The sequence below is a fragment of the Caloenas nicobarica genome, chromosome 3 (genome assembly GCF_036013445.1).
Source record: "Caloenas nicobarica isolate bCalNic1 chromosome 3, bCalNic1.hap1, whole genome shotgun sequence".
Taxonomy (NCBI): Eukaryota; Metazoa; Chordata; class Aves; order Columbiformes; family Columbidae; genus Caloenas; species Caloenas nicobarica.
Genome location: NC_088247.1, coordinates 67,531,995 through 67,553,540, shown reverse-complemented (window position 1 = coordinate 67,553,540; position 21,546 = coordinate 67,531,995). Strand labels below are relative to the sequence as shown.

The following is a 21,546-nucleotide window of genomic DNA, read 5'->3' as shown; positions in this document are numbered from 1 at the left end:
TTAAAATTTCCCTCATGAAGTCCCAATAAAAGTAAAACTAGGTATTTTTTGGTAAAAGGTAGCAATGTAAACGATCTAAAATTCCATGACCAGAAAATCTGCAGGCAAGATTTTCATAAAAAGCAAAATGTGCATTAATTCTTGAACTGCAGGTTGGGTGTGCAAGATGAAAATTAGTGAGTGAGAATACCTACTATTGTGAACAGAGGGAGGTGGTTAATTGCCATTTCCAATGAACACGTGAAGATTTTCCAGTAGCTTAAGACATTAGCTTTGTTTAATGCTTTAAGGTAAAAAAGAGACCTGGTTTGTTCAGTGAAGTGGTAGTTTTAAACAGACTCAGTGATACAGACAAGATTTTGGCTTTATTCTTTGAGGAGGCATTATGCTGATACAAGAAAAGTAGGAGAAGTGTGTTGGAACATTACAGATTGCAAGGCCAGGTAGAAACGAGTACTAAACATTATGGAGGGACAAATGCAAAGAATTGGGGCTATTTCAGTTAAAGGGGGAAAAAAAAAAGAGGAAACAAAGTAACACAAGCACAATACAAAAAATAAATAAAAATGTAGTTTTAAACAAGTATGTTCTTCAATGTAAAGGTTTGATTGTGGTGATCTCGTATGTTCCACCACAGTAATGCCTCTTGGTGATGAGTTAATGAAATTGGAATTTTGGGGGGAATATAGGATTTAATTATTTATCCATTTTATGTGGGATACTGAGACCTATGCTTTTGTAATCACACATACATCAAATGAGCCTAGAGTAGCAAGTCACGTGATAGCTAGTGAGATGATGAAATCAAATTGGAGGGGAATGATCCAGGGGGATGAAAAGCTCATACTGCCACCAGGTTAAAGCTGTGAAGATCTCCCCCTTGCTGGTATTCCCACAGGAATCAAGGGAAATGCGTAGAGGGCATGGTGGAAATCTTTGACATGCTGCTGGCTACTGCTGCGCGGTTTCGCATGATGAACCTTCAAGGGGAGGAATTTGTGTGCCTTAAGTCCATCATCCTGCTCAATTCTGGTAAGTGATGCGCGTTGCTGTCACTCGGGTAACTGTGGTTGCTTCTGCACATGGTTGAATGCTGCTTGTTGTTGCTAATGACGTTTCCATTTTGAGACAGCAGCAATCAAAATGGGGCTGTCAACATAGACACAGGCAGAGCCACCAGACAGGGATGGAAGTTGGAAAACCTGTTCAGTGGGGTAGATGGCACCCAGCAAATTAATGCAGTAAATAGCAGGCACACTGCATACAGCTCATGTGAAGGGCAATCAGAGCAGTTTTGACCTAGATGCTGGAAGGTCTTAAAGCTCTGATTACCTGACACTGAAGTATCTGGAGCCACACTTAGGGCATCCAAAAGCAATGCTCAGTTGTAAATCTACACCTTCCTTTTTTGATGATAGCAAAATAAAGTGAAAAATGGCAAAAATGTAGCTGAATTTATCCTAGTTTAGTTTATATTAAAGTACAGGCATCTAATACTGATGTCATCACCTTCTGCTTCCTTTACAGTTGATGAAATAAGTATTTTTGAGCTGTAAATCTCATGATGAACTACACTTCAAAAGTAGATAACTAGATAACAAATGTAAGTATAGGTATAAATATATAAGGTTAGCTAACTTGAATTTGCTTATTTCAATCATCTCATGTAGAATTCAAGTTGAGGCATGTGACAGAAAATTTCTGTTGCACACCAGAGGATCCTTTTCTATTTGAAATAAGAAAAAAGTCCAGACACTTTATTTTGAAATACAGAAATGAGGCCCATGGTGTTCTCACAGAAATGATAGAGGCCTAAAATAATAATGTAGGTACCAAAGTCAAAATTTTAGACTTAATTCTCTGTGAAGTTGTTACCTCATGACTGAAGATGCCAGAGTTTCCCAGCCCTGAGGATTTAGCCAGTTGTTCTCCCCTTTTCTTGTTGGGTTTGAACTTGTAGATGGTGCCAACCTCTAGACAACAGCATATGTGGTAGGCTGCATGTCCTTTTTATCCAGTAGTCTAACAGATCACGTGCCCAAGTTGCATGAAACACTAATTCAGTTAAAGCTGACTTGAAACACAGCAGACTTTGCTCTATCAATCAGGCACTTCTTCCTTTATGGAAACTTGGACCTGGTCTGCTGGAAAGAAAAAAAATGTTCAAGCAAAACTATATGTTTACACAACCAAATATATAATATTTCCTTTATGTTCTATGAGAAATTAATGTGGTTTAGATTTTGTTGTGATTGTCACCAATTACCAAAAAGTGACATCTGAGGCAAGCACCTGGCATATTAGGAATCAAGGGTTATTGTGTTTATCTTGGATAGCAAGGTGTGGCAAATTGTAATTGCTGTTTCACTTTTTTCCCCCTCTTTTATTGTCCTGATAACAGAATATTTCCTACAGTTAAATATTCATCCTGAAAAGTGATGCTCCTCCAGATGTTTAGCTAATGTTCAGGTGTAATTATCCTCTTAAATAAATCTAGAATATGTAACTGAGTTATAGAAATAATGAATTAGAATTAGAAAAAAATAGATTCACAAGTTTGAATAAAACAGGCTAGATGTTCGTGTCTTGAAGACTTCAAGCCAAGATTTTTGTCCCACTGCTGAATTTAATATGGATCCAGAAAACTACATTTGTTATTGAGACAAAGCTCTGCCAGACATCACAAGGTATCTTTCATAAGCATATCTCACTCCTGTTAATGGGATTTTTTGTTTCAAGATTCCTCTAAGGAAAAATTGTGAAAAATAAAAATATAGCAAGTGAAGTCAATGATAATCAGAGGCAGATTTCCCTCTGCATGTAAGAGAGATGGGACCACTGGGTGAGGCCAGGAGATATGAGAATTTCATTCCTTAAGGTTCATATTCAGCAGGTTTGAATCAGTGGTGCTCTGTGTGGTAGGAGATCAGAGTTCATCTGATGAGTGATCCGATTCTGGGTGTGGAATTTTTTTCTTACATTAAATGAAAATTTATAGCTGCTCAGAAGGCTGGGATTTTTACAAGAGCCTTGATGCTGATAGATCAGAGGGCATGGTTCAGGTTGAGCTGTTACAGGTTCATGATGAGATAAATTTATATGATTGTTATGCAGTGTGTCATGTATTGCTCTGGCTTGAATACTGCACTTATTGCCGTACATCTGAGTACACTGTAAATTGAATGTGTATGTATATGTGGCCGCAGAATGTGTGTCTGTATTGCTTGTAATTGCCTTTATCCATAAAGGTAATTAATTTTACATTTCAGTTTTTGCATTCCTATAACCAACTAATTTTATAACTGTCGGAAGAGTTAAGTACTAGGCAGTGGGAATGTGGGCATAGGTTTCTGACTGTCAGATCCTTTAGATGCCCAAATTAGGAGGCTCGACTGTGTTACAGAGATAACCAAGTAGCATAATTTGAGGTATGTGTAATAGCTATGTAAGTGTTGTTTGGCATAGATGGTCTAAAATGTCTTCTGAGATGCTTTTCTTCACAGAATAGAGCCAGCCTCCTTAGGTGAAGTGTTGGACAGATGTGAAATATTATGTGCTGTGAAGTACACATTGTACATCACGTATGAGGAGAGGCTGAGAGAGCTGGGTTTTGCTTATCTTGAAAAAGGGAAGGCTAAGTGAGGGTTTAAATGCAGTCCTCAGACAGCTGATGAACAGGTTATGGAGAAGCCAGGGCCAGGCTTCTCAGAGGTGCAAGAGGAAAGACAAGCTGCAATGGAGACAAACCACAGCAAGGGAGATCCTGACTAGATAAACAGAATAAAAAATCTTCCCGGTGAGGTATTAAGTACTGGAACAGGTTGGCCAGAAAGATGGTAGGGTCTCCATCCTTGGAGATAATCAAAACTCAGCTGGACAGAGCTCTGGGTAGCTTCACCAAACCCTGAAGTTACTGCTATTTGAACAGGAGGTTGTTGAACTAGATGACTTCCAAGCCCCCCTTAACCTGTTTTTTTTTTTTGATGTATGCAAATGTGCAAATCTTCTACTAAAGAAACAGCAGAAAAACACACAATGAATTTTTTGCTCTTATATTATCTGTAACACATATGCATATGATTAAACTAGCTGATCTCAAAAGAAACAAGTGGACTAATTAAACAAATTGGACTAATTATGCCACATTTCATATTTAAAAGCAGTCTGCATTTGCATTCTAAAGCTTTGTGTGGATTTAATTCGCTGAGTGTACACAAACATTTCTTTATTAAATCCTTGGACATCTGTTAGTCTCTTCTCATGAGGTAGTGCTGCTTATTGCTTTTGTTGGACATTTATTTTCTCTTTCTTTTGGTAACATCTTTCAAGGTTGTTTAGTACCTTTACACTCCTTTTCTATATGATCTTGGGCAAAATTCAAGCAAATTTTTTTAGTTCCTCTCAGTGCATGTGGAAAAGATGGAAGGTTTAGTTTATAAAGCAAAATATACATTTACACTACTTCCAAATTTTTCCAAAGATATCAAGGCAACAGAATGTCTGTAACAACAAGGACAGCATTGTCTCTAGCTAAATAACAAACCAGAGGGTGCCCCTTGAAAACTACAGCAGTAAATCTTGCGACTAAAAAGCAAAACTGTATTTTTAAAAAACACATTCTGCTCAATTCTAAAGGGCTTTTTCTTAACACTGGAAAACAAGTATTAGAAACACTCTCTATATATCACTGACATATATAAAGCTATATCACTATTTGCCAACAGCTGGCACAGTAGCACTGCAGTCCCCAAGGGACCTTGTTCTGTGAGTAGCTGCCTGTTGTGGCCACAGACTGGGAGGCTTTACTGGTTTGCAGGGTGGTGCTTTCTCTGTTCTTGCTCCTGTTATGTTTTACAAGGCTGGCCTACAGAGAGAGCTGGAAAACAACCTGGTAGCTATTCCATTTAGGTTTACTTTCAGCTTCGGAGCTTGGAAAGGCCTTTGAGACTGTTAAATTTCATTTTGCTAGGACAATTTTCTGCACTCTTGTTCCAAACCTCTGTTTGTTTGTGTATGTGTGTGATAGATAACTGGCATTTCTTTGGGGGAAGTTTCTGGTCATTGGCCTGGGGCAGGAGCAATCACCAGGGGGGCAGAAAGGAAAACCAACCATCATTTTTCTTGGCAGTTATTGACTGGCGATCCCCTGAAATCTCTACATTTTTGGGGGAGTGCTTTTTTTTGATTTATACTTTTTAATAGCTTCTGGACTAGACCTAGGTGAGAAACAATTCCTCCTAACAGATTTTTTTTTCTTTTGCTAGTTTCAAAGCTATCAAACTAAAGACTATTGCTACAAGGGCACAATAGCATCCTCCGGCTGAAACAAGCTGCTTCAGAGGCACTATGCGTTTATGAGACTAACATTTCTTTCTAATGGACTGTCTTTTGTCAGTAATATCTAAGAATCTTAACCCTACAGGTGCCTGCTAAATTATAAGGCCTGGTATTGTCAGTAGGCATACATGAGGGTTGTTGACTCATTCATCTGAGAAAAGCCCCAAGAGCTGTTTCTCTTTGGTGAATTCATTTCAGTAAAATTAATAATAATCATAAAAATCTTTGTAAGAAAAAAGGCCATTGTACTATCTATCTATATCAAATTTGAAGCAATATTTGCTATCAAAATTAAGAGCTCTGACTGCTAGTTTACACAAGTTGTGCTGTGTTTGAGTTATTTTATTCTTTTTAAGCACTCTCTTTCACAGAGACACACCGATGTTCACAAACACAAATTCATATTTCATTTTAGTACAGAAGACCCAAATTCATAAAACCTACTTGCGGGTTACAGTAGTTCTAGGTGTCAGGTCCTTGAAGTACCAAGATGATGTGGGGAGGTGAGGTACACCAAGGAGATGGCAAAAACAGGTCTCAATTTCCCTGGCTGCTCAGATGCATGGCAAAATATTCTTATCTTAAAATCCAATGGTATAACCCCCAGGCTAAAAGCAATACAAAAAAGTTAGTTTGTATATGTCTGTTTGTGTACATATGCATGCTAGCATGTGTCTTTTTTCTTTATATCACTAACTGCATTGCATATTGTGCTATATACGGTGTTTTAAAGAAAAGCAAAATGAAAATAGTTCCAGAAACCATTTTTTCCAGGGACAAAATCCAAATTTCTTCCTGGCTCTGTGAGCTGATGCAGAAGAGCAAAAGCACAGGATTTGTCAAGTACTTTATAGAAACAGGGCAATGAACATACCATGACCAAGCCAGTTTGATTGTATTACCATACATTCATCTTAAGCTTTTGCTGCCTCAGGAATGGATTATAGTAATATGAGCTGTTTAGAATTATGGTCCAAAAGATTAAAAAACTAGTGCTGAATGCAAGAGCTGTCTTTTGGCAGCACAGTGCTGTTGAGACCTGATTCACATGGCTGTGTGCTGTTGTCCAGAACAAATTCAAGATTAAAAAGTGCAAAATCGTTTAGAATTTCCTATTTAGAAAGCTGATGTGCTTCATGCACCCAAGAATTGCTACAGGTGAAAGCTCTTATGCTTGGGTTAGGATGCTTCATAGGAGATGTAGAAGGACTGTTGCAGGACGAGTTTGAAGGATCTATGGAAAAACTTCCTTCTTGTCCAAATCTTCAGGCTGCTTACTTTCAGCAGTAAGCAGTGTAAGATGGCTAAATTCATACAGGTTGCTTTGGACATTGTTTTTAAAAGAGACTCTGTTTTGTGGGTGGAGTACACCTTTCAAGGCTCTTACTTGGTTGGGAGGGTTTTATTTACATGTTTTGTGGTAACATATTATTCAGTTCTAGAATGACTAGCAAATCACCAGAAATCAAACATTAAACAGCAGAGAAGATGGCAAAAACTGCCCAAGGTGTGGGCTGATTAGTAAGTATTGCAGAGCTCTCAAGGGGCAACAGCATCTCCTCAAGGTTTCAGAGCTGAGTGATCGACAGAAGAGTGCAGCTCACAGTTAAGTCTAGCTGCAGGCTACCGGTGTCCCCTGCCACCTGGCCTAGACTGTGGATGGACCTGGGCAGGGAAGAGGCACCATCTTCATCCTCCTGCTTTGCCCACAGTGGCTAATCCAAGCTCCAGGGTCATTCAAACCAGTGACCTGGCTGACAAGCAGGAGGATTTGCACACAGTCAGCTCCTGTGGTTTAACACAGCTGAAGAAGCCAGACACAGGGCGTACCTTGGGCAAGTCTGACTCCATCAAAGTAATTTTTGTCTGTGCTGTGTTTGTTTTCTTTCCCCTTCCTACTCCAGGTGTGTACACTTTTCTTTCCAGCACCTTAAAGTCCCTGGAAGAGAGAGACTATATTCACCGTGTTCTGGACAAAATCACGGACACTCTGATACACTTAATGGCTAAGTCGGGTCTTTCTCTGCAGCAGCAACACAGACGACTGGCTCAGCTCCTCCTCATCCTCTCTCACATCAGACACATGAGGTGAGAGCACTGGTCCCATGCAAGGGAGGTTTCACAAATGCACACACAGACTTTTCCTTGACAGATAGGAGTACAAACTGTGTGTAGAGCTGTTACAAAAGAAACATATATATGTCTGCTTTCCATAAAAATGTATGGAACATGTGCAAAACAGTACATTGGATTATGGTGTGAAAGGAGTAAATGTTTTCCCTGTTGTTTCTTCCAGTTTTCTGTTCCTTTACTTATTGTTTTGATGGTGTCTTAAGCACTTATCTTCTTTTAATGTTATATGAATCTTTTATTCTGTTTGAAAGGCACTGAGTAGGATACTAACATAGCAATAGCCTAGTTCTGCAAAATTTAGTCTCTTATAAGATTTAATAAAACAATCGCTTTTATGTAGACACTTTTCACAAGCACCTTGATTGCAAATCACTTTAGAAAAGAGATTAGAGTAATTAAGTGTATCTTATGGGTGAGGATAAATGCAGATACACTGAATCCCAATTTAGAGGACTGTGCCCTTTGCTAATTAGAGGTGAGATGTCTGAAGCACTCTTTTAGTAGTTGTAGCAATGCTTCTCCCAAATGGAATTACCTCTTAAGGTAGCTGTTCAGTGGCTGGAGTATTAAAACCACAGCAAGTCTATACAAAGAGACAGTATAGATTTCATTTTTATGAAAGGATATATTGTTACAGAGATTTAAATTTTAATTATTTCAGTTAATAAAATTAAAATTAGAGTAAGCACCACATCAAGCTACTAAAGGTGAAACATGCAGTTTTTACCTCTTGGACTGTTAGAGGTCTTCAGGAAAAAGTCAAGGGGCCTGTGCATGTGGTTTTTTTTACTGGTGTCTTTTTATGGAGTTTCTTTGTCCTCATGTTAATCATCTTTTTTTTTTTTTTCCTTGAGAAGAATTTATACAATTAAGAAGTTCCAGATACACAGTGATATCAATTAATGTTCCCATGTTTTGTGAATTACAAGTGAGCAGTTGTTAACAAATTGGCTGAGGTTGTTTTCTAGGAGAAAAATCTGATATTTTAGGTTATATTATAGGAAAGCCAAAATTCATCCCAGCCATTTAGTCACAGTGCCTAAATTAGGACTCCATGTGGTCTAGGCTACCTTTTAGGCAAAGGAGAAAAAAAGAGCCACCTTTAGAAGGCAACTTGCTTATAGGCAGTCTGAAATGCTCTTTGAAGGTGACTTATTCTGCTAACTGTAGCAGGAGCATACAGCAACCACACGGTTAAGTTAGTTATTTTACACGAAGTGGTATTCATCTGAACCTAACAGATATTATTAGCTAATAGCTTTTTTCCCCTGTACCATATTTGGAAAGTAACCATTGCTTCGTTACAACCCACAGCAACAAAGGAATGGAGCACCTGTACAATATGAAGTGCAAAAATGTAGTTCCACTCTATGATCTCTTGCTGGAGATGCTGGATGCTCACCGACTGCACGCCCCAGCAGCCAGGAGTGCTGCACCCATGGAAGAGGAGAACCGGAGCCAACTGACAACTGCATCGGCTTCATCTCATTCCTTGCAGTCCTTTTATATAAATAGCAAAGAAGAGGAGAATATGCAGAATACAATATAAACAAAAGTCAGCATATACAATGGTATGAAAAACCCAGCAGCGTACTACTTAGCTCATGCTTCATTTCATCTATAGTGCCACCTATGTAAACACTCCAATGACAAAAGTCACCTGCAATTTCCATTTGAGTGTTCGTAAAGTGCTTGCCTGAATTGATTGCTTATCGTAAACAGAAGACATTTCATTGCTATGGACAGCCAGCAAGGATTGTCAGGCTGATTTAAATTTTGCAGTGTTTTTAATTTAATTTCGCATGTAAGTTGGGTAAGTCCTAATCTAAACTGAATGTTTATTTTACTATATATTAATAGGCCATACCACCCATGTGTATTGATTTCTTCATGAGTGGTAGCCTGTGTTGATATCTGCCCCAAATTCTGAGCTTGCTTAATCCTTTACTTGCTTGAAACTTTGAAGCAGTTTCCAACCAAAAGAGATTCTGGATGACTTTTTTGGGGGTTAAATGGAAAGTTCGTTGGCATCCTAGTGTGCCATAGTGAAACTGAACTGCTAGTGACTGCCTTGGGAGTTTAGGTAGATTCCTGCCTCTCTTCTTCCTACTGGACAGGAACTCCTGTCTGTAAACGATACTGGTTTACCTTGCTGGCTTACATCAGCAGACAGCTCCCTCTCATGATCATACTGACCAAACTTTCAGGCCCCCTTGCCATATCCTCTAGCCAAATGGCATTGTGTGTATCTTGTCTGATCCTACAAAATTAAATTGTTTTGTTGCTTGGCAGCATGTAAATCAAGGGCAACACAACAAACAGTGATAACATAGACAATTACTCTTAAATGAGACCAGATGATTACAAAAATCATCAGGCCTTAAAAAAAAAAAAAAAAAGTCTTCACACATGTACATGATCCAGCACCATTTTACAAAAAAACCTCCCCCTGTCCTTTGCTTATGCTACAAGCCAAGGGGTGAGGATGCCAGTGCAAGACTGGCACAGCAGGGTGGGATGGGCCTGTCCCACTTGGTAGAGCATGGCCTGGCAGTGCACGGGAGGGCTGGCAGCACAGCCCGAGAAGGAGGCTTTGCATTGCCTTGACTTGCTTTGGCTCTCGTTGGGGCATGCTCAGAAACCCCTGTTAAGAGCCAGCTCACCTGTGTCACCAGAACTGGGCAATGAGCCTCAGATATGGTGAAGACTCTGGGACTGCACATCCAGGAAGATAAATCTGGCTTTCTCCATGTATGTGTATAACTGTTTTTCATAAGCATTAGTCAGATTCTTCAGACCAACTGTAAATATACAAAAGGTCCACTGACATCAAGAGTTTCAGCAAGACGTGAAGGAGAGAGACTGAAGAAATCCATACTATGTTCTATTCAAAGTAGGAGTTGGTGCTGCTGTTCAACCACTTCTATGCTAGAAAATTAAATGTGTCAGGGAACGTTGCTGGGTACTGGACTGCGATTATTACATATGCCGGGGATATTTTATTAGTCTAATGATAAACTTTGCATGTGCTATCTGCACTTCTGGTTTCCAGGTGCAGTTTTGGTGTTAGCACGGACCAGGGACTGTTCCAATAGCTGGTTGGAAGCGACCACCCTGCCAGCGAGGACGTTTCATAGCACGTGCACAGGCTCCTCCATAGCAGCTGGGCACAATGCTAGAGAAGGGTTCAGGGATGCTTCTTTTACTGCTATAGTTGAAACCTTTATGTTAGATTATGTTGATTGGAATATCCTGTAGTAACTAAATATAGGAAATAGTGCAACTAATGCTGTATAGTGCCTATGTCTGATTATGCTCCCTGTTACACACAGTCTGTGTGCAGTGCGATTGAGTTACATAGCAATTGTCAAGGCAGCAAGGCATAGGACGAGTTTGTGCTCCAAGTCAAGGATTCAATTCTTTAGTGAATGTTCATAATGATGTCTATAACAGTTTCATGTATATATCCAAGGATATGCGCAGATTAAAAGTCTGAAGCTAGATGCTACCTGCCTTTGAGAAGATTCCTCAAAAACTGTGCAAGCCTAAACATGTGAAGCAGGCACTGTAAGTTAATAGGCCTTTTTATTGATGCATATTATAGTGTAATTTTTTTTCTGAATGTGCCAAAAAAATTTGTCTTTTTGTGTATTCAGTAAGAAAGCGTGTGTGTGTGTGTGCTCAAATTTGGTACCTAAGGACTTTTGGAAAGCTCCTAAATGCCTTGAAAGAAAATGCGCATTTTGTTTTGTAGCTGGCTTTCAAATTTATTAGAAAAATCATGAATGCCCTGAAATGAGTGCAGGCTAAGATCTGAACAGAGTACAGGAATCCCTGTAGTTATACTTATGTGCTTATACCATCCTTATTCACTTGTAGCCTAGTGTGTGTTAGAGCTGCTCTTTAAATACTGTGCGTGCAACTTGGTGTTCTCTGTGACAGAACACACAGATCGAGCTCATAAGCTGCAAGGCAAATTGGTTTCAATGCATGCCTCCCTTCCTACATCCCAGAACAGTTCATTACATTGATTCAAGTGTAAATTTGGCCAGAAGGAAAAAGAAGTCGTTCATAGAGAGCAATTCGCAACAGAGAGTTAGATTCTGATGGTACTTATATAGGGCAAGCACCACTGCACTCTACAGATTTTGCCAGTGAAGCTGGATAAGCGTGAGTTGAAGTAGTGTGCAGCAGACACAGGGGTATCATAATGTGTCTCGGAACATAAGGAATAATCAGTCAGCTTACAGTCTTAATTATGAATGTTTTCCTAGGCTCAGTCCTTGAAAGGAAGTAATTTAGATTCAACCAGTCCTCCCATGTTTGTGGTGACAACAGTGAAAGGAATCCAGGAAAGAAAAACAGTGATTCCCAGTAATACATTAATTTACCTTGGGGCAGTTTCAGGATCTGTGGCATTAACTTGTCCATTATATTTTAACTGAAGTAGCACCTTATTGAGTATAGTAATCTTCCCATAGTTATCTATAAAGATGATTGTCCACATATCAGACAGCTGAATGTAGCTCTTCAATTGATTAAACAAAGTCTATGATACAAAAATGGCAACTTTTTCATATGTAATTATGAATTATGCCCTTGTGTATGCAAACAATTGTGCCTGACATTTGGTAACTGTTATTTCACAGGATGCTATATGTGTGTGTGTATATATATATACATATATACTTTATATTTGCAGCTGACAAACCAGTACTACCTGAATACCTGGTGCTGGATATTAAACAAAAATATATAGCATGTAAAAAAAAAAAAAAAGAAATAAAACTATTTAAGGCAGCTAATTATGCTTTTACCAAAACAGTCATAGTGATGTCTCTGGACAGCTAATGAAAGAATTATTTTATAAGGTTTCTACATGGATTTTTTAAAAAAGAAAAAAAAAAAAAAAAACAAACCACACAACAAAAATCCAAAAGATCCCCTAGAAACATAGGCAATGGAATACCAGCACAAGCCAAACAAAACAGACCAGATGAATTTGCTTTGCCTGAGAATATGGTCATTACTGAATTATTACAAAAAGGAGGCAGGAGGGGGAAATATGATGCATAGCACTTAGTGGTGCCTGAGTTTCCAACAATATGTGAAAGCTACTTGGGTTTGTAGTGGTTCAAGCCATGTCGTGACGTTGCAGACTTTGTCTCAGGTAAATCTCCCAGTTGGGGCAGTAGGATTTGTACTGGTGTAAAATAATTTAATGAGAGTTTCTTGGTGTGTGTTTGTTGTAAATTTACTATTATGTTTCAGTGATATCTCTTGATGATTTTTCTCCTTCTGTACACTGAAGAGTTTCATAATTTAAAAATACAATTAAAAAAAAAGTGAACTGAGTTCCTAAGGTTATTGCAAGGACTGTCATCACATCACCAGATTTAAATTAAAAAAAAAATAAAAGAAAAAAACCCAGATCACACCTCCATCCTCCAACTTTCTTTGTATTGAAGCCTCCATCCATTCCAGCTGATGCCGACTGATTCCTTAAGAGTTGTGCCAAATGTTAAAAATCAAGCAAACTACCAGCAAAGTAAAAATTCTGCCTCACTGGGCCTTAGTCTTATCACAGGCTTTGGTAGGAACATAGCAAGCCTCTCTTGTGTATATAATATCCTGCTTTAAAATTAAAATGCAACCCAATCTGAAGCTAATGGGATTTTGTATATAAGGTATTATGAGCTGAATTTATGTGAAGTGCATTTTTTACTTTGAACGAAGAGATGGCTCTTTTCAATGCTATCTACAGCCGTAATATAGCTTTACAGACAAAAATTCAACAGATGTAAAAGAAGGATCATGTTAACGATGGTATTGCAATAGAAACTAGTCTTTGCTGTCACCTGCAATTATAGCATAATCTCAAATTGATCTGAGAATTTTAAATTAATATTTCCTTTATATTAGTGTCCTACCCTTTCTACTCCCAATTTTCTTTCATCTTTCAAATGTAGATAGCTTTATATCCTGAAAGTTGTTTTCAAAGTGATTGTTGCCCATAAGGGTATTTGGTTTTGCACTGTGTTTAAAAAAAAAAAAAAAAGTCTAAAAAAAAAATCTTTTGCATTCAGATGTGCCTAAACAAACAAACAAATATATATGCTGCCATCTTGCAAATTAGTATGCTCTGTACTCCTGTGTGCCTATAATTAGAAGTCTGTTTCTTCAGAAAGTGCCCATTGGAAAATGAAGGGATAGACTGCTAGTCACGAGACTTGCATTAAGAAGCCACTTTATGTATCACCTTATTGTATATACTATAAACCAAATGCTTTTGTGTGCACTATGTAGTCTGTCAATTGAAAGTCTTTCATTTGGTATAGGCTCAGCTGCCATAGTGTATTTGTTGAAGTATTCTGTTCTTTCGCTGATGCATATAAAATTATTGATGTCTTTGTTTTGGTGAGGTTTGGTTTTTTTTCCTCCCTTGTTTTGCACCTAAAAAAGTTCTTTAAAAGTCTAAATGAAAAATCTGGTAGGCTACCTGATTGGTGCAAGATTTTTATCAATGTATTTGATGTTGAAAATAAAGAATTAACCAGAACACTTTGTTTCATTTGTTATCTTTTGTGTAGTTTTAAAAATATGCTTCTCTGCTTATCGTTTTCCAGTAACGAGCAAAATAGTACACTGTTTTTTTACAGAAACAGAATGTGTCTGTTTCCGTACATCTAAGTGAAAAAACATTTCTTATTTAGCTTCTTCATCTTTCCCAAAGACCATCAGAGAGTGTGTGTTAGGTCTAGTCTCTAGTATTCTTAATGACACCAGGGAAGTCACTAAGTACTTTGTACTTTATATGCTTTAATGTGCTTAGTATTTTATACATTTTAATCTTCTGTAGTTGCCTGCCACTTACCATGATTTAGCTAATATCAAGTAAAATGGGACTTTTTTCCCAAATGAAGGCTGGTCCTCAGGGAAAAAGGTAGTTGTCTTGACTAGGCTGTCAGGAAGGGAATGAACAGAAATGAAAAATACTTTTGTTGACATAAATCAGTTTGAACTTAACCCTATCTGGTAAAGTACTCCCAAAATTATATTTGGTCTTTGCAAGGAATCAAACCAGTAATCTATAGCATATACATATATATATCTATACATATATGTATGTAGGTATTTCAATACTTGTAGCTATATATCTATCAATAATACAGAGAGAATATATAGTCTGTATGGTTCTGAGTGGGACTATTGGCTCATAGGTTCTCTTTACCTACATGAATATATATGTAAAAGCTCTTTGGTTTTATGCAGTGTTTCACTGTACATAACTTATCAGGAAAAGAATGGTAAGATTATTACCTTAATTCTAACTATTATATCAATTATTAAGACAAGAAATGCATTACACTTCGTCCATTTGAAAACTCACCCAATAGCTTGTGAAACATGAAAGCAAATAACCTATTCAGACTCCAAAAGAAAGTTGGGGATTTTGGGGATTTGTAAGTGCCAAGTAGAACTGAGCAATGGTTTCAAATCACAGACTGTATTGCAAGATGCTTTCATGACAAAGAGCTTGACTTCAGCCATGAAGGGTGGGCCAGAATAATATGAACTAATTGCACATACACATACTCTCAAAACAATACAATTGTTTTCAATGCTGACTGAAAAATCTGACAGCATTCAAAGGCAGAATATACCTGCAAAATCAAACACCTGACACTCCTAAATTAAAAACTGAACAGCTAAAATCTGAACATACTTACATCTGCTACTGAATTGTAACAAATTGAATAGGCAAAGGATTGCACAATACCTGAGATTAGGCGGTGTTTTGCCCATCTCTTCTCAGAGCACATCATGACCATACAGTATCACAGTGAGTCTGAGCTGGGAAGTCACCTCTGGAGATTGTCTAGGCCAATTCTGGCTCAGAGCTGGGTCACCTGCAGAACATTGCTCCGGTCAAGTTTTGAATGGCCTCAAAAGGAGACTCTGCTACCTCTCTGGGCAACCCGTTCCAGTGTTTGACCACCTTCACATTAAAAAATGTTTTCCTGTGCTCAGGTGGAATTTCATGTGGTTTAATTTGTGCCCATTGCCTCTTGCCCTGTCAGTGGGCACGACTGAAAAGAGTCTGGCTCTCCCGTCTTCATCCCTTCTCATCATACGTCTTCTGTGATGGAAGAAGGTGGATGAGATGTCACCTTGCTCAGACCCTGAGAGGAACAACGCAGCAGGAAAAGGGCCTCTGCAGCCAGGCACTGGGCACTTTTCTACAGCCAGGAGCCTGCTGGGACTCCAGCTTCATTCCCCATTTCTTACGTCTGTTGGCCGAAGTAATTTGAGAAATTGCACAGCAAGGACGTAGCTTTCTGTTTTGCTGCAGAGCTCTTGCAGCTGAAACTCCTGGCTTACCTTTACTGGGCCCATTTCTCTCACTTCCCTCACTACAACCACAAGGTGTTGCGGAGCAGCTGCCCGCTCCCTTGAGGAGCCCATACACATGCACACAGCCATATGCCTTGGGCTCCTCTCCACAACCCATGCTTTGTCTCTTTCCTCACGTTTTAATGATTCATGTCTTGATCCAGCGTATTTTCTTCTATTTAACTAATTAGAAAGGCATGCTATAGCTAAGGCATCATAAAAGAACATATCTGACTGCTTTTACTTTTCCTACTTTACCTAGTTACGCAATGACAACAGTTTCTTCATGGGCTACAACTTGGTGTTCAGTCAGTGAGACACCCTCCCTCTTTGAAAAACTTGTGGCCATGTTTATTCTTCAAAATTAAATTATGGACTTTTTTTTTTTTTTGTCATTCAGATACTGCCACATTAAAAGCTCCATGAAGCAGCTGTTTCTTACATCTCCTTCCTCTGCATTACACTGCTTGTGTCCACCATCCAGGCAGTGAAAAGGAGAGGAAAAATCCAAACATGTAAAATAACACTCATCAGTGTGCTTGCAGAGAAAGAATGCCCATGGAAGGACACTGCGTACATGGTCTTTGTTACGCCCAGCGAGGCTCCAATTACTACCATTCACTAAGGCATTCTGCAGACACAGAGGCTCAAGTGTAAAAATGTTCATGAAGTCTTCAGGAAAATTGACCATCGAAATAATAACATTTGGCACTCATCTCAGCAGGAGCAAGGCTAACTAGCTCTCACATCCCTGTAAGATCTCTGTGTCAAAGTATTTAGGTGTCAGTCTGCTAATGCCTTCACTTCTGCAGGCATAGAGAAGACATAAAATTTTTCTCCTGTTGTTTTCCATTCCTACACATTTGTGCCCCACTCCAGTATGTTACCATTTTAAACACCTAAAAAATACACCCCTGAGGAAAGATTTTGCTTTCAGGATTTTTTTTTAGCCAGATTTTGCAACACATGCTTGGGGCTACAACATATTTAGCTCCTCTACACACAAAGACTGCGTTCTCCTTTCCAGGACAGAAAGATTTGATTCTTATCAGATTTCTTTCTTGTTTTCCACCTTCCTCTTGAACATCTATGTCATCCATAGAAAGGTGAAATAAGTATGTTGTTTCTTAGGGGTAAGCAAAAAGTGCTACCTACTTTGCAGTGAGAATCACAGTAGGCCACATATAAGCTTAAAAGTTTAATGCATTTGTATGAAAGTAGAAAAGTTTGAGTTTCAGTCTGCCATTGCAGGATCATTTTTTGCTTATGTTAAATATGAAAACAGGAAAAGAAACTTCAGCTCCAATATGTCTCCTTTGTATCTATCTATCTCAACCAAACTGATACAGCATCATGCTTTATTCCAGAATTTTTTTCTCCCCTTGGCCCATGGTCTCCACACCTGGCTGTACAATGCTTTGAGTTAGCAGAGGACTCAAAATTGCAACCATTGCAACCTCCAGCTCAATGGTCAGGAGAGCCTCTCAGGCAATGTTTGAATTATTTATAGAGAGAATACCACATACTTGAATGCCCCACTTCTTGGCTAGGCTTGTAAGTGTTTACATTAAAAAGTGGACTCTAGTACCTTTCCTTCCAGCTGTTTCTTAAAACTTCTTTCTAAAAACAATAGAATGAAAACAATCCACAATTACAACATCAATAATTGCAATCTCCCAGGAATTACAATGTGCCTGAAAATGCAAAGAGCCTGACATGAGTAACCTTTGTGGAAACTACATTCACATCTGAATCATTCCTGGTACAGAAGAGCTTGGTGGCTCACTTCTTCTCCCCCAAGGCCACCTCTGACACAAGAAATGGACACCACTTTCCTAAAGCCTCCTCTCTCTTCCAAAAACGAAACGTGCCATTGTTTAATGCAGACCTCAGTGTGGTCAAATCCATTTGCTACATCTCATCTTAAAACATATTTTTACCAAACTGAGCGATTTTGAATAGTTCATTTTCCGAATGATATATTAAGTAGCACCAAACAATAGAAGTCAAAGCTTTTAGTTCTCATCTGCTTTTAGAGCAACCATTTAATATAATTCAGATTTCTATCATTCAACCAGGCCTTAGACCATGACAAGTCTTCAGTGCTTAAGCTTGCGGTTATTAATTTCCTTTTGTCTTCTTTCACAGATTTTTATCTACTGCTTTTTGGGGAAGACAAATTAATTCTCTAAATAATCCCTATTTATTTACTTATTGTGGAATATTATTAGAATATTTCAATGTTCTTAATATTATTAAAACAAGCAAAACTTCTACCAAATAGTGCTTTCACAGCTATGTCACTCTAGGTCTCATTATGACCAAATAGTGCAACAACAATAGAATCCAGTTTCCTATAATGCATTTCACAACATTGCTGCCAAGGTTAAAACAGCCAGCCGGTACATAGACTTGTTCACTTATGTAGCAAACTCTGAGTATGAGACACACATTCTTCCCCCAAAGCAAAAGACAAATGACACCATCCCTTCAACTCTGCCCCCCCTCAATTTAGGCAACCACTGGCTTAGTTGAATTCTGCAACTGACTGCTGCAGGAGTTGAACAATTTTATAGCCAGACCACACAGCTTAAACACGAACCTCGCTGTGACATTTCCTGCTCTTTTCCTTTCCACAATCCATTGCTTTAAACACCAAATAAAATACCAGAAGTGCAAGTCAGTGAGAAGATCAATGCTTTCTTTTCCTGCTTTCCTACCTTCCTTTCTGTGTTCAGTCTTACTTGTATTTTTTGTCTCTTGCTTAAGAATCCGCATTTCTTCTCCTTGACTCTGCTCTTATTTCCCAGAATCCTCCCATATTTGCTAAATCCTGATAGCATCTGTAGTTTGGAGACTGTGAGCAACCAGTTTCTGTTATGCCTTTGAACATACACACAGATACACTCAGATGCACATGATGAGCATGTTGAGAGATGCTATCAGTTGTAAACAAATTTCTCAACCACAAATAGCACAAGACTCTGAGGGCCAGGGCTGACTGTTCGTAAAACAATCCCAGCAGCTTTGTCCTTGTTCAATAACCAGCTGTAGGAGAAAGTTCTAAGGCAGCAGAGAGCAAGACTGCAGGTGTTCACAGCAGATCTGCTGCAGAATGAAGCTGCTATCGCTGCTGGAACAGGGTGGGGGTAGGCAATGGGTATCATCCTGCTCACAGTTGTGAGGAATAAGGGCACACTATTACTGTCAACTTCAGATCATTTGTACTCCTAACAATAACAGACATCTCTAAATATTGCTTTTCAGTCTGCCTTCAGATTTTGTTAACCATGGTCCACAAACAAAACACAAAAACCTCCACAAACAGATGCAGTAAGTTCAGGGCAAATGGCACTCATTACTTTGCACTATTATAATTATAAACATTATGAGATAGGTCCTTGATAATTCCTACACAGTCTGGAGTCGCTGAGCAACCAGTTTCTGCTATGCCTTTAAACACCCACTAGTTATGAGGTGAATACAGACCATAAGCAGTGTTCAGAGTTGCAAGATGCATCAGGCTGCAGGCATGATTACACTTCTACAGCAGCTACTGCATCTATTTACAGTAGAAAACAAGGAAAAATATAATGGAATAAAAACTGGAGTTCCCCAAGATGCAGAGTCTATGTTTGAACACGTGCCTTCGACATAGACCCAGAGTTCTGCATCTCCTGTACTGCTCTTTCCTCATGCCTTGAAGCCAAGGCTTAAGGCGCATTACCAGAAATCAGTCCCTTCTATTTGCAGAGCCCAAGTAGGTGAGGTGCTTCAGAAAGAGAGGAGATGACAGGTTGCAGGCTTAGCACAGAGACAGGGCACCGCAGACTCTAACGTGTGCATTTCTTAAAGAGCTTGTCCACACCCAAGTCCTCTGCAACAGTGCTCCAACGTGACAGAGGCAAGGCAGAGAGAACAGCTTGACCTTATCAGGATGAGAAAGATGCCCAGGCTGCAAAGCTGGCTAGTGCCACCAGCTGCAATGTTTGACAGCTTTCTGCATGTGGTTTTCCCCCTCTGCAGTTGCCTCATTTTGCCCTAGTTCATGCTGTGACAATCAACGTATATGTTGGTGCATTGGGGTTTGCACCTCAGGCTGGACCTTTAAGTCACTGGTGCTCTTGAGATGGAGCTTGCTTTAACAGGGTCCTGTGAAAAACCTGGCCATTTGTTTCCATTTGGACTGCTTCGTGCCATTTTCTAGGATCAAGATCCAGTTCTGCAAAATCACATTTGAAGACATAATGGAATTGGTTCAGGGCCAGGAAATTGCTTTTGTAGGAGCTTACTGCTCAAACCACTTTACCTGGTCAGATGTTGATTTTGTTCAGAGTTGAAAGTCCTGAAAATAACAAGTCCGAAGCGGCACTCAAGGGATCCTCTAATCTGCTGGCACAAGCCACCTGCAATTCCCTTGAGACATCAGCTTATAGACTGACATTCCTATCCTTGAAGGTATGGGAAATTTAGGATTTACAAACAGGCATTTCTTCTGTCTGTGACATTTTCTTAATGTGTGCCTGTCACTGCCTGTGACTTGATTCACAGGTATTGCAGAGAGTTTACTGGGAGGATTGTTCTGTGTGAGCAGATGACTCATGGTCAAAAGAAAGTTCTCTATATCTAACTCCTCTTTCTAATTAACAGGCAATACATTGAAACTATAGTCTGCTCCATGGCTAGAGCTCAGAGCTAGAGGCTATGAACAGAAGCAGCTTTGCTTTGAAATACCTGAAAGGAGGCAAAATATAGCATGTACACTCTGCCCTTTGGTTCATCAGCAAGGCAGAGGTGAGACAGTGCATGGATACTCAGAAGGTAATCATCAGCCAAAAAAGCACTGAATGTGAAAGGACTACTGACACATGATGGTGTGACCTTCCAAATTCTTTACATCCTTTAATTATCATCACTCCTTTTCCCCCTTAGCCCTAAGTTTGAGGAATTAATTGTGAAAAGTTCCTATGATCTCAGATCAGTTTTCCCCTGCCTATTTAACCAGCTTAACCTCCACTCCTCAGGCAGTTCATCACTTTCTCATACTTCCTAGACTGAACGTTTCAAGAGGTGAGCAAAAATAAAAGGGAATGACCATTATGAACAAGCTAGAAATATTTACACCTCAGCCTCCCCCGCCCTCCCATTTTAGTGACTACTCCTCAAAACTCCCCTGGGAGCTTGAGTGAGGTGTGCAAATTTTGCTTCCCTTCTGCAGAAGACAGGTCTTCCCTAGGCATCAGGGAAGTGGGGAAGGCTTTCAAACAAGGGAAACAGGAGCCACAGAGTGGCAAAATACCTGGCAAAATTCAAACATCAGGTTTCAATGCAATGCATGCCAGGTGCTACCATGTATACTTTTGATAAAGCACTTCATTAATTGCATCTGACATTGAAACTCCTTGCACTGCCCTTTCCCTCCTAACCAACTCCTTTCAAACCCCAATGCCTCTCCCTCAGTTTTTAAACACCATTAGAAATGAACACAGGTCTCACCTTTGACTTTTTGCTTGGTTCCTTCAACAGACTTCTCTTCCATAGGTTGATACAGGCTATCTACTACTCTTTAGATTATGTCTGCTTTCATGAGATCACCAATACTTGGCTGGAAAATAGGGGACAAAGTCAGGCTGAGATCCTTATTTCTCACTAAATCAGTCTTTTTACTCTTCACAAAGTTTT

General features: G+C 39.2%; 1 protein-coding gene across 1 annotated transcript in view; it reads left to right on the top strand.

Moving 5' to 3' along the window:
- Positions 1 to 12,388, top strand: part of ESR1 (estrogen receptor 1) — a 162,776-nt gene extending 150,388 nt beyond the window's left edge. Inside the window, 4 exon segments of the mRNA XM_065631464.1 lie at positions 899 to 1,032; positions 7,242 to 7,425; positions 8,785 to 8,996; positions 8,999 to 12,388. Of these exon segments, the coding sequence (XP_065487536.1) occupies positions 899 to 1,032; positions 7,242 to 7,425; positions 8,785 to 8,996; positions 8,999 to 9,108 (640 nt within the window). The 3' untranslated portion in view covers positions 9,109 to 12,388.
- Positions 12,389 to 21,546: the final 9,158 nt, after the last annotated feature.